We start from the raw sequence: 12,698 nt of genomic DNA on the forward strand, positions 1-12,698 counted from the left end.
GACCGAATGGATGACTAAAGGAATGGCCAACCTTTAGTTGGGGGGCCCCTCGAGGAAGGAGCTGACTCTAAACCCAGGGTGTCTCTGGCCTGGTTTTTTTCCCCCAATGTTCTGACCTCAAGTGCCCAGGGCTGGCTCAGCATAAATTCATGTCTGAGCCCTCAGAGCCCTCCAAGGCCTCTTTCTCCCAAAGGTAACAGGATGGCCCCCAACCCTGAGTCCCAGGCCACTGGGACCCTGCAGAGAGGGGAGAATTCTTGACAGAAAGGGGGCTGGGACTCCTGGATTATGCAGGCACCTCACCTCTTTCCCCGAGTCTCTGTTAAATGAAGCCAAGGATCTCAAAGGATCTTAAACAGACTCTACAGCTTTTCGGGCCAAAGCCCCCCACGCCTCAGGGAGAGCAGACTGTCTCGGCTACCTCTCCTCTCTCTCTGCCACCCCCTATAGAATCCAGTTCCTGCCTCACCATCACCCTGCCCTCCATCACTGCCTGGGCACCTGAGGGGTGAGCCCTGATGCAGCCCCCTCCCCTGCACTGATTTATGGGGCCGTAGTCATCAAAAAGGCTGTGGCATATGTCCCCTGTGTGGAGCCTCCGCCTCCCCGCTGCAGGCTCTAGCAACCTGGACCCCTCCTGCCGGCTCTGTCTCGGCTCCTTTAACTGACCTGGGAGAGCCTGGGTGACCTGGGAACCTTCCCACAGTCCCTGCTCCTCTCAGGCTGGCAAACGGCTTGCCCCACCGTGGATGCACTGAGACGCCCACCCGAGGACCCAGGGAAGGAGGAGCTGGCATGGACGGTGTGAGGGGGCATGAGCATCCTTTCTGGGTCCAGGAGGGCAGAAGGGCAGGAGGGCGGATGAGAATTGGACACCTTTCCCAGGGCACCTATGCATATCCGGAGCCCTGGCAGGCACAGTGAGCCTGGCTGGCTGGCACAGGGGAGATCCCTCCCGTTCAGGCAGGGCTCAGACTGGGCTCTAGAGCTGGGCTTCCAGCAGTGAGGCCCTGGGCAGAGTTCACCCCACCCTGGGCAAAAGGAGGACTACAGAGTGTCCAGGGTGCTTGGCAGGAGGGTCTTTTCCTGCTCGGTTGTGCCCCATGAGGTTGTAAACTTCCAGCTGGTGGTGAGGGGGAGTGGAAGAGAGAGGTTAAGGGTCATGGGAGGCAGCCCCCTGCCTCTGATTGGGGCTGTTTCTTCAGCACCCAGAGGACCTCCATCCTGGCCCTCCTTCTTCTAGATGATTATCAGGTCACTCCCTTTTGGCCATATTTGCTGGCCACCGTGGGTTGCCACCAGCTTCTCAAGGGCAAGGACTAGGTCCCCATCAAGGTCACCCTGGGGGGAGTTCCCGCTGTGGCAGAGTGGGTTAAGAATACAACTGCATGGAGTTCCCGTCATGACTCAGTGGTTAACAAAGGATCCAGCATTGCTATGGGCTGTGGTGTAGGTCGCAGACGTGGCTTGGATCTCACGTTGCTGTGGCTGTGGCGTAGGCTGGCAGCTACAACTCCAATTGGACCCATAGCCTGGGAACCTCCATATGCTGCAGCTACAGCCCTAAATACAAACAAACAAAAAAACCACAACTGCAGTGGTCCGGGTGCTGTGGAGTGTGAGTTCGATCCTCGGCCCTGCGCAGTGGGTTAAAGTGGGTTGCCGCAGCTGTGGCTCAGATTCAATCCCTGGCCCAGGAACTTCTATATGCTGTGAGTGTGACCGTAAAAATACAATACAATACAATACAGATGACCCCAGGATTCCTAGCCTCAATCGGGGGTCAACTTTGGGAACTTCCTCCCTCTGAAGGAACATTTGCACTCTTAATCCCTATGTTCTTGGTCAACTCACTTTGAACTTACTAAATTTTTTTTTTTTTTTTTTTTGTCTTTCTGCCTTTTCTAGGGCCACTCCCGCGGTATATGGAGGTTCCCAGGCTAGGGGTCCAATCGGAGCTGTAGCCGCCAGCCTACGCCAGGGCCACAGCAACTCGGGATCCGAGCCACGTCTGTGACCCACACCACAGCTCACGGCAACGCTGGATCCTTAACCCACTGAGCAAGGCCAGGGATCGAACCTGCCACCTCATGGATCCTAGTCGGATTCATTTACCACTGCACCACGGCGGGAACTCCCTAAATTTTTTTAAAAGGAAATCTTATCTCACTACCTTCCCAGGAACGTATCCATGATATCAGTAGTTGGACCTTCTGGTTGGTTTTGTAAAAATTCTTATGAAAATAAAGGCATAACTATTAAACTATGGAACAGTGGTCCTTCCACAGCCCCCTCTTGTGTATCTGGACCCCGTTTTGAGGAGCACAGCAGAGGATTGTGACTGTGGTAAGAGGGACACCGCCTGGGGGAGGGAGGAGGGAAGGACCCCAGACCCAGTGCCAGGTGGGAAGACAGCAGGTAAACCAGACAAGGAAGATGCCCAGTGCTGGTGGCGGTGTCATGGTTCCATCAGGAAACACTTGTCTTTTGGCCAGGAGGGTGTGGTGGGAGGGGGTGAGGTGAGCCTATAAATACTGGGTTCAAATCTGGCGTCTCCCACTCACTGTGGCTTTGGGCATGTCACTCGACTTCAAGCTCCTCTGACCTCAGGAGCCCCATCTCGGAAATGGGGCCGCAGTCATACCCCCGCACCCAGGGTGTTGGGAGGTTTGAAGGCCCTTGGAAGCTGTGGAGCCCTGTGTCCAAGGGAGCCATTCTTCCTTTGGCTTTGATGGGAGGTGCTGGGACCTCTGGGTGGGGGGGGGTCTATCCCCAAGATCTCCATGCCTTGGCCACAGCCCAGGGAGGGAGGGGGCAGCAAGGGGTGGCATATCCTGGACTGTGGCTGAATCTCCTCTTTCTTCCTGTGCTGAACAGGAGGGGACAGAGGCCTGGCAGTGGGCTTGATGACCAGTGGGTACGTGGAGGGAGGGGGCCGACAAAGGAACCTGGCTGGGTCCCACCAACCTCAGCCCCTTCTCTTTTTGCCCCAGTCGGCCCTGTGAATGAGCCCCTGCATCAGGGCGACCGCGTCTGCTACAGGGTTTGATGGCCCCCAGACCTAGTGACCCTTAGGGGTGCTGCTTTGAGGATGTTGGCTTGTGAGGCCAGGGATATGCTGGGGGGGGTGTTTGTCTCTCAATGGGGGTGACTTCTGGGGATGAAGGAAAAGGGCACATATGTTTTATGCCCAGGAATATGGCTCAAGTAAGCCCAAGCAACTTCTCCCACCCCGTCACCCAGGTGTGGGTGACACTCTGGAACCACTGTCCCCTGCTGGGTTGTGAGAAGGCCAGCGTTGAGGCTGGAGGGTGGGATATGGCAGAGCTGGGCCTGGGGCAGCCAGGACTCTGGCTGGAGGGTGTGGGGGGAGACCTCAACCCCCGGCCTACTCTTTTTTTTCCGCTTCTGTACTGTCCTTTGTCCCCTGTGCGTCCTTATAGATCTTGAACTTGTCTGCGTTGGGAAAGGAGACAGAAGGAAGGGAGGGGGGCGGAGGGTCTGACAGGGGAGGGGGGAAGGCTTGAGCTGTTCTGTCTGCTTCCTTTAAGTTTGTCTCCGATCCATCTCTCACTGTCCTTTCTGTGCCCAGCCTCTCCTGTCTGTCTGTCTGTCTGTCTCTGGGGAGGGAGGGGAAAGGGGGTCCCGTGCCCCAGCCCCAGGGCCTCCATCTCCTTGGGAACCCAGAGGGTGATCTTTGCCCTCATCCACAGGCTCCCTCCCCCCATCCCCTGGCGTATTTCCTAGTCCTGGCCCCTTTCCAAGCTCGTCTGGGGGAGGAGGCTCCCCCCCACCCCCCCACCCCCAGCCCAAGAATGCTCTGGAAAGAAAGACAGTGCAGCTTCCTCTCCACAGCTTTCAGGAAGCATCTACATGGAAACTCCCTCCCCCCCCATCGCCTCAGCATAAAGAAGGAGGAAGGGGCTGTAAGGCTAAGGAGGTGCCCAGGACTCCTGCTTCCAACCCTTCCTTGGCCTTAAAGGGCAGCACGTCACCATCAGTCATTACCGTCCAAACCCAGGGGCAGAAGGGCAGAAACCTGGACACGGCCCTGGCTCCCCATCCTCTCCCAGCACTGGACTCACTTTCTACCCCACCCCCACCTTCTACCCTTTCTGCTCCTAGTGGGCGGTGGGCAGCCTCTGCCTCAGCTTACCCCAGGGTCCTCTGACTGCCCCCCCTCCTCGCAGTGACCCCAGTGGGGGATGGGCAGTCCCAGGCTGGGCACATCGTGACCCCCGCCGCCATCCCCCGTCTCCCTTCTCGCAGATCCAGAGCGGAGCAGCCCCCCCATGCTGTCTGCGGACGATGCCGAGTACCCGCGGGAGTACCGGACCCTGGGGGGCGGGGGCAGCGGGGGCAGCGGGGGCCGGCGCTTCTCCAACGTGGGGCTGGTGCACACGTCCGAGCGGCGGCACACGGTGATCGCCGCCCAGAGCCTGGAGGCGCTCAGCGGGCTCCAGAAGGCCGATGCCGACCGCAAGCGCGATGCCTTCATGGACCACCTGAAGAGCAAGTACCCCCAGCACGCCCTAGCCCTGCGGGGTCAGCAAGACAGGATGCGGGAGCAGGTGAGTGGGGCCGGACGGTGGGCTGTGGGCGGGGGTGGTCTGACCTGTGCTCCCCCCGCCTCCCCAGGCTCATCCTGATTCCGAGGGGGGTCTGGGGCAGAGAGGGGAAATGTGCAAGTCCAGGAACCGCAGTGGTCAGCCTTTTCTGGAGCCTGGAGAGGAGTGGGTGGGGCTCAGCTACAGACCTCTGCCTGCGGTCCTGGAACTTGGAGCGTGGGACCGGGCAGAGAGAGGGAGAGAGAGAGAGATCCCAGGCTGTTGGACTGAGCAGAGGAAGGCTGTCTCCGAGGCGGCAGAGGGAGTGGTGGGAGGAGGAGGGCACAGCCTCCTGGACTGACTGTTCTGAATCTGAGCATCCATTCAGCCTGTGGAGTTGAGACCTTGGGGTCGGCACCTCTGTGATCTGGCCCCTAAAGGAAGGTCAGGCCTTGGGAGCTTCAGAAGCCTGGGTCTGATGTGTCCCAGCCAACGGAGCCCAGAATTCCTGGGGCCTTTTCCCTCCCCCACTCGGTTCCTTCCCCCAAACCAAGACTCGCTGTGTAACTTTGAGCTAGAGGACTCCTCTCTCTGTGCCTTGGTTTCTCTCTTGGTCTTCAGGAAGGCTTAGACAGGAGTCAGGGCTCCTACCTCTGGTCCAAGAGCTGTCTGTTTCTCTGTGGGGTACACTGCTTCCTTGGTAAAGCTCTCCCAGATCCTGGGGTTCCTGGATGCCTCTCTGCATCCAAGTATGGCAGTCTTGCCGGTAGGAAAGTTCTTTCTTGGGATTGGCCATCTACCTACAGTGTCACTTTGGTGAGGGGCCTTGACGGCTGCTGCATGTCGGCTGTCGAGACTCAGGCATTGTCCACTCTGGGAGAAAGGGCTGAGGGGAGGATGGTACATCCCCTCAGCATCCTTTCGGTCAAGCCTTGAGATACCAGTCCCTGCACCCACTCCTGTCTGGCTTTGTCCCCCTTTCCAAGTACCGTTGGGCGTGGCTGGGAAAGGGGGCGAGTGTGCCCACCCCCATCTTCACTGGAGGGAACAAGGACACCCTGGTGCATCTCTGGTCCCTTATCTGCCCCTGATGTCACCTTTGATTCTGTCCAGCTTTTACTGCTTTCCGGCTCTGGAGTCCTCCCAGGAGCATAGCTGCAGATGGGAGAGATCTGGCCCACTTGTTCAGAGGCACTGGTGATCTAGATGGGGTGAGAGGATGGTTCAACTTAAGTTGAAGGGGCAGAGTCAGGGAGTTCTTGTCGTGGCTCTGCGGGTTAAGAACCCCACTAGTATCCATGAGGATACAGGTTCTATCCCTGGCCTCACTCAGTGGGTTAAGGATCCCGCCTTGCCGCGAGCTGTGGTGTAGGTCAGCCGCTGCAGCTCTGATTCAACGCCTAGCCCGGGAACTTCCATATGCTTCAGGTGCGCCCCTAAAAAGAAAGGGGGGGCAGTGTCAGTTGGAGGAGGGATTGGAAGAGAGGAGATCAGGTAGACAGGCCTGGTCAGGGAAGGCTTCCTGGAGAAGGAGGTACCTCAACTAGGCTGAGAAGGATGAAGAGGGTCCGAATAGTTGTGGTGGAAGAGAATGCTGCTTTAGGAGGTAGGGAGAGGGTAGGAATGGAGCATAGGCCAGTGTTGGCTTGGGGACCCACATAGAACTTCACCTTCCTGATGCAGAAGGCTCGGGGTGGGAGGTTGCGGGAGGTGTGGGGGCCAAATAGTGGTGACCAGGAGGGCCATGGTTGTCTGTAGATTAGCTGGCATATAAGTGATATATAAGAGGGGGCAAGAGGGGAGGGATGGAGGCAGGGGAAGGAGAGGAGGAAGAAAGTTTCTCTGCGAGGATGAAGGGAAGGGGATGGGGTGGGAGTGGGGTGGAAAGAAAATGAGCAAGGTTTGTTTGCTGCCTGGATCCAAGAGGCAAAGACAGAAAAACCTGGGTGGTGGGGAGATGTTGATAGCTTTGCGGTGGAGGCAGGGGGTGTTTTTAAGAGGGTTGAAAGAGAAAGTTTGCGGAGGGACAGGAATATGGGAGATGCATTTGAGAGGGGGTTAGGCGTTTCACAAGGATGTCTGTCAGGCACCGAACCTACAGCTCAAGACTCTGAAGGCATCACAGCTTCAGGAAGAAGGTTGAGCATGATCTGGGCAGAAATGGACGTGGGACTTGGGGAGCAGAAGTGGTCACCAAACAGAATGGAGTCCGAGAGCGGGGAGGGCCCAGGATGGATGGGGAGAAGGAACTGGGAATGAGGAGAAAGGCCCAGCAGGAAGGCCCCCTGACCTTCCAAAGTTGGGAGGGAAGGGGAGAGAGAGAGAGACAGCCATTGGGCCGGGATGGGCCAGGATCAGTGGGTACCAAGGGTGTGGAGAGCTCCTTTCTCACGCTTTGAGGAGGTAACAGCCGGTGTCAGGGGTTGAGGAGATTGGAGATGGTGAGGGACCGGGACTCCTGGGCTGCAGGCCTGTCTGGGGAGGTTTGGCCAGAAAAGTCATGTAGACAGCCGGGAGGGTGGCCTCAAGGGGCCTCAGGGCTGTGAGGGAAGACGTGGGTGTGTTTGAGGGCCCCCTTTGTGTCTGGCATGTTCACTGGCACGGAGCAGGCGCTGAGTAGCACTTAGTAAATGGGAGTTCCTGTGTGGCTCAGGGGTAACAAACCCAACTAATATCCATGAGAATGGGGGTTTGATCCCTGCCCTGGCTCAGTGGGTTAAGGATCCAGCATTGCCAGGAGCTGTGGTGTGGGTCATAGACGTGGCTCGGATCCCGCGTGGCTATGGCTGTGGCTTGGGCCAGCAGCTGTAGCTCCGACTCAACTCCTAGTCTGGGAACCTCCATATGCCACAGGTGCAGCCCCCAAACAGAAACAAAAACACACCTTAGTAGAGGAATCAAAGCTAGAGCACTCATACACAAACTCATGCCTTTATTCATTCATTCATTCCCTCCCTTAGGGTGGAAGTGGGTAGAATCTAAGGCTGCTTCACTTACCTTGAATGCTTGGTGCCTAAGCCTAATGCTGGCTCTGTGAATGTGTGTGGGGTGACCAAATGAGAGTTGGCTGACTTTGAAGATGCTGGCGGGGAAGAGGACCTGGAGGAATCAGAAGGGGATGGGTCTTGAGCCTTAGGTGTGGTGGGGGAGAAGAAGCGTCGCCTCCCCTAGCCAGCAGGGAAGAAGTCGGTGCCATGGGGGCAGAGGCGAGCTGGGGCGAGGCCCCCTGCAGAGTGGTCCCATGTCTATGGGGTAGGAGGTGACATCTTCAGTGAGATGGGGCTGAAGAGCAGGAAGAGGGGAGCGGGGAGGGACAGCTCCATTTTGGAGGGTACAGAGAGGCAGTCAGGCATTGACTTCACGGGTATCTGTCAGGAAAGGTCTTATCCTGGCCTCAAGGAGCTCCCCCCGCCCCCCGCCCCAGCTTGACAGGAGAAAAGGACCTGGAAACAGGCCCAGGGCCCTGGTGAGAGACCCAGCCTTGGTAAGGAGCCAGCCAGTGTGGCAGGGTCCCCCTGCGGTATGAGCTCTGTGCCCCACTTGTCCCAGGAATCACCCCTGCCCCATCACAGCCCCCCCCTCAGCGGCTCCTGCCCGCTCCCCCTAATGGGGTGTCCCCCCCTTCGCACACACAGGTTGGCGGCTGGACCGTGGACCCCGTGTGCCTCCTCAGCTCCCTCTGCTCCCACCTCCATGGCGACTCCGCCCCCTCCGGGGCTGGCCAGCCGGCCCAGGTGAGTCACCCGCCTCCACCCCGCCCCCCAAACCCATGGCAGACTTGGGCTTTGGGGGGGATTTTTTTGGAGGGGGGATACCCAGGATTTCCATTTTGCATCCCTTTCTCTTACGTAGAGCCCTCCCCCATCTTCGGGAGACTCCTGTGCCCTGTCCTCTCCCTTTCATTATCTGATTCCACCGCTACCTCCTCTAACCTGTGGCCAAGTTTGGCTTTGCGGAAGGAATTTTTTTTTGAGGGGGAATGGTCAGGGTAAAAAAAAAAAAATTTTTTTTTTTAAATCCGTTTCTCCTTTAAAAAGGAGTCCCTCTCTCTCCCCTCACTCCACTGGCTTTCAGGAGTCTCTTGTGCCCTGTTCCCAATTCCCAGCTCCCACTGCAGATTTTCTCATTCCTCCATCCCCCCCTCCCCTCCATCTCCAAGCAGACCCAACCTTCCCCTGGTGTCTCACCATCAGGAAGTCCATCATGACGTCTCTCTCCCACCCCTCTTGCTACGTCCAATGCTTAGTTTCAAACTCTGACGAGGACCTTGGCATCTAGCCATTTGTTCTGAACTTAGTTCCGGATTCTTCATCATGCCTCAGTTTCCCCCGATGGAAAGATGGACAGGGATGCCCTGAGACAGGATCCAAAAGGGCTCGGGCTCCCAGCTCAAGCCTGGATGTCGCTGTGGGAGGCAAACATGCATCTGAAGGCGCACAGGGGAGGAGAGGTTAGGGAGTCAACAGGTCAGGGACAGCCCAGGGAGGACCTGGGCTTGAAGGTGGCAGAGGAGGTATGGTGGCAGAGAAGCCAGTGAGTCACATAGATGCCCTCTTCTCTCTTCCTCCTGTATCTCACTCCCCCTGGAGAGGGGCAACGAGGCTTGACTTTTTCGAGGAGAATGAAGAGAAGGAAAAATGGGACAGCTTAGGAGAAGACGAGGCTCCAGAGCGTGGACTTTAAGCTGAGTGTATCTCAAGTCTCGCTACCGATTGGCATGCTTGGCATCACTCACAGGGCACCCAGCCCACTTCTTTCGCGGCTCTTAGCCGGATCTTGACTGAACAGAGGTGTGTCTCCTTCCAAGGCTGGATGCGCAAATGGGATGGCCACGTGTGCACTGGAGGTGGAGGTGGGGCTAGGGCAGGGATGGTGATAAGCCAGAGGACAGGTGCGCACCCCAGAGGGAGCAGATGGAGCATCCTGAGTTGGGGTGATGGAGGGAACTGAGGCTGGACTTGGCAAGCTCTGTTCTACCAGGTTATGGGGTTCCAGGCCTGTCCACATCCGGAATCTGCTCTGATGGAGGAAGGGGGAGAACTTGAAAGGACTCTCACCCCAGGGCTTTGTGGGTACAGAGAAGTGGCTGCGCACAGGATTTTGTCATCACTTTATACTTAGCTCTTAGCGCACTTCCCATCCCCCACGGCTGGGTCTGAGGCTCCTTTTTGTAAAGTGGGGGACCAGAGACGTTTGGCAAATGCCAGAGTTAGACAGCAGAGCAGGATCAGAGGCCATCAAGGACATTTAGGCATCCTAGGCCTCCCAGACCCGGCTGGGAATTGCCTCACGGGAGAGACAGCAGGGCAGCTGCACAGCTGAGACCCTGGTGGAGAGAGGCTGTAAGCTCAGAGGGTGGCAGGTCGGCCCCTCTCCTCCTGCAACCCTAGGCCAGACCGTCGGGGTTGGGGGCATGAAGAAGACCCTGGGAGGGGCCCAAAGGCTTGATTCCAAGCCGCAGCCCCTCCCCCACTTCCACTAGGCTGTCTAACCTCCCTCCCTCCTGCTGCAACCCGAGTCCGGGGCGGCGGGCCGGCGTATCGGGTGACCGCGGCGACGCAGCCACCAGCCTCCGCCGTTCCTCGGCGGGGCTGCGCCGGCGGGGCCGCGCCGGGGAGGGGGCCGGAGAGAGGATGTGCGCGGCGGCGCGCCGTGCCGCGCCAGGTGGAGTCGCGGTTACCGGGGCGACCGGGGCCCGGGCCGGCTCGGCGGCGGCGGCGGCGGCGGCAGCGGCGGCTCTCGCATTGCAGCAAAGGGCACCGGCGGCGGCGGCGGCGGCTGCGGAGGAGGCCGGGGCAGGGGAGAGGCCGGGCAGGAGGGAGTAGGGGGCCGCCCTCCCTCCCCCGCCTAACACGGGACCTGGGGCTGGGGGCCCGGTGTATACACCTGTGGCCGCAGGTAAGAGGGAGCGGCTGCGGGGGCCGGGGTCGCTGCCTTGGGTTCCGCGGGGCAGGAGCACCGAGATGGGGTGCCCGCCCCACTGCTCGGAGGGGCGGTCCAGGGGTGGGGGGCGCACAGACCGTTGCGGTTCCGGGTCCCTGAGAAACGCCCCCTCCCCTCCCCCATCGTAATCGCAGCCTTCCGCAGGGCCCCGGCCCCCACCCCGAAATGCGGCGGGCGCCCCAATCGCAGAAAGTCATGACCTTTACGCGGTGCGCCCTCGCCCCCGGCTCACCGCAGGTCCCACAACACCACCCTCCTCCTTCCACCCCCCCCTCCCGCCACACACACACACACACACACACACACACACACACACACGCTCAGCATTGAGAAGGGGTAGGAGGTGGCCGTGTGGATGGGCACACCGGGGAGAGGGCCAGGGGTCGTGCACGTGCGTCTCGGTGGGAGGCTGGCGCCCTGGGGAGGGGGCGCTTAAGGAGCCCCAGCCTGGGGGGAAGGCGGGTGTTTACGAGGACGCGTGTTCGTTCATAGGAGTTGAGAGGTGGGTGTGTGCGCCGGTGCACGCGGGGCCAGGGAGCTAAAGAGCGGGGGTGCGACCCGTAGGTTGCCCTCCCTCTCCTGAGGATGCGTCGTGGTCGTCGTAGTGGTGCTGCTGGTGGGGCTCGAGGTCAGGAAGGGGTCACGCATTCACCTAGTCTGCCGGGGACGTCTGCCCAGCGGAGTGGAGAGACCTCAGCTGGCTGGGCTGAGGCTCCCAGGGGACACGGCCCCGCCCTCCCAGGGCACCGCGAGGGGGAGAAAGGACCAGCTGCAGCCGGACGGACGGAAGAACCCCACCAAGGGCGCCTGGGGTGGATGAGGGAGGGAGTTAACTCCTTAGCCCTCAGGAAGGGAAAAGACTCTTTCCTCTTCTCAGCGGGGAATTTGAGGACCCCTGGGCTCTGCTTCCTTGGCACCTCCACTGGGAAGCTCCCCTTCCTGCCTTTCTCAAAGCCTCCTCTCAAGAGTGGATGGCTGGCTTCCATCTTCTCCTCTTAGATTTTGCAAACACCCCACCCCCTTCTTCCTGCAAGTGATTTCCCCTGAAGGGTCTCCCCTACTTAACCCTGTCTCACCTTGTCACTGTCCTCTGGGAAAGTGAGGACCACCCCGCCCCCACCCCATGTGGGGGAGGGGGACAGCTTCCCCCTTGTACTGGAGGTTTCTGCTGGAGCTGGGGAGCCAGAGCACTCCTGGGTCCTGGCTGCCCTCTGCCCTCTTTCCAGTGTATTTCTGGTGCTGGGACATTCCCAGGGAAAAGCCTAGAAGGCTGAGCGGTGCTGGGTGCCGGCAAATGGCAAGTGGTGCCAGACCAGGGTATGCAGATAGCCCCCTCCCCCTGTGGCTGGTCCTATTTTCTTAATATTCATTCATGGCCAGATACGTGCTGAGAGCCTGTATACCAGGCGCTGTGGAGGACAGGGAGGGGGGAACAGCCAGGAGGAGGGCGAGGAGAAAATGCTGCCGGAGGTTGCACGGGGCGAGTTCTACCTCAGCAAACAGAGGAGGAGCCCTCTGCTCTCAGTCACCCAAGGCTGTCCCAGGGGCTTAACACCCTGGAAAGAGACAGAGACGGGATGGACCACATCCCCAAGGACCTCTCCCCACTACGGTTTTTTTCCCCTCCAAGGACTCCGAGTTGCCAGGAGACTCTGTGTCTCACTCCTGGTGGGGCCACCATGAAAGAGGATCAGCCTTCCCACTTTCCAGAGGTGACAGAGGGGCGGGGATGCGCTGTGTGCTCTACCAGCCCGAGCCCAAAGTCCCATGGCTCTGACCTCAGCCTTGCTCCAAGTTCGCCAAGCAGGAAAACAGCAACTCTCCCATCTTTACCCTCCCGTGGTGCTGGGCTGGCCTGGCCTGTGCCACTGATGCCACACAGTCCCCTCCCTCGGCCCCAGCTAATGATCCCTCCTTTCCAGCTCTGACTGCCCCAGGGATGGTGCCCGGCCTGGGAGCCTGAGGCAGCCCCATGTTGAGGGCATAGCTAGTGTCGCTGTAGCCGGGCTCCCTCCCTGTCTTCCTCTTAGAGTCAGGAGGACCCCAGCCATCCACACATACCGAGTCCGCCCTGTTGACATTTGGGGGCAGAGGGGGGCATCTTCTGCTTCTTTTGAATCAGGAGGTCACCGACCTGACACATGATGTCTGGGGCCAGTGGCTGAGGTGGCCAGAGGCATCGTGACCTAGCTGGTGGGGGAAGGAAGG

At 59.3% G+C, this 12,698-nt stretch overlaps 1 protein-coding gene across 11 annotated transcripts in view; it reads left to right on the forward strand.

The window, feature by feature from the left end:
* Positions 1-12,698, forward strand: part of SRCIN1 (SRC kinase signaling inhibitor 1) — a 77,074-nt gene that overhangs the window by 25,514 nt on the left and 38,862 nt on the right. For 8 of the 11 annotated variants that reach the window (XR_001299583.2, XM_021067072.1, XM_021067076.1 and 5 more), the window contains 2 exons: positions 4,270-4,571; positions 8,183-8,281. Coding sequence is in view for 10 of the 11 variants with exons in the window: in XM_021067072.1 (XP_020922731.1) it covers positions 4,270-4,571; positions 8,183-8,281 (401 nt within the window). In the remaining variant the exon portion in view is untranslated. The remainder of the gene's footprint in view (positions 1-4,269; positions 4,572-8,182; positions 8,282-12,698) is intronic. The other 3 variants (XM_021067074.1, XM_021067075.1, XM_005654018.3) reach the window with 1 other exon arrangement.

The sequence above is a fragment of the Sus scrofa genome, chromosome 12 (genome assembly GCF_000003025.6).
Source record: "Sus scrofa isolate TJ Tabasco breed Duroc chromosome 12, Sscrofa11.1, whole genome shotgun sequence".
NCBI classification, from domain to species: domain Eukaryota; kingdom Metazoa; phylum Chordata; class Mammalia; order Artiodactyla; family Suidae; genus Sus; species Sus scrofa.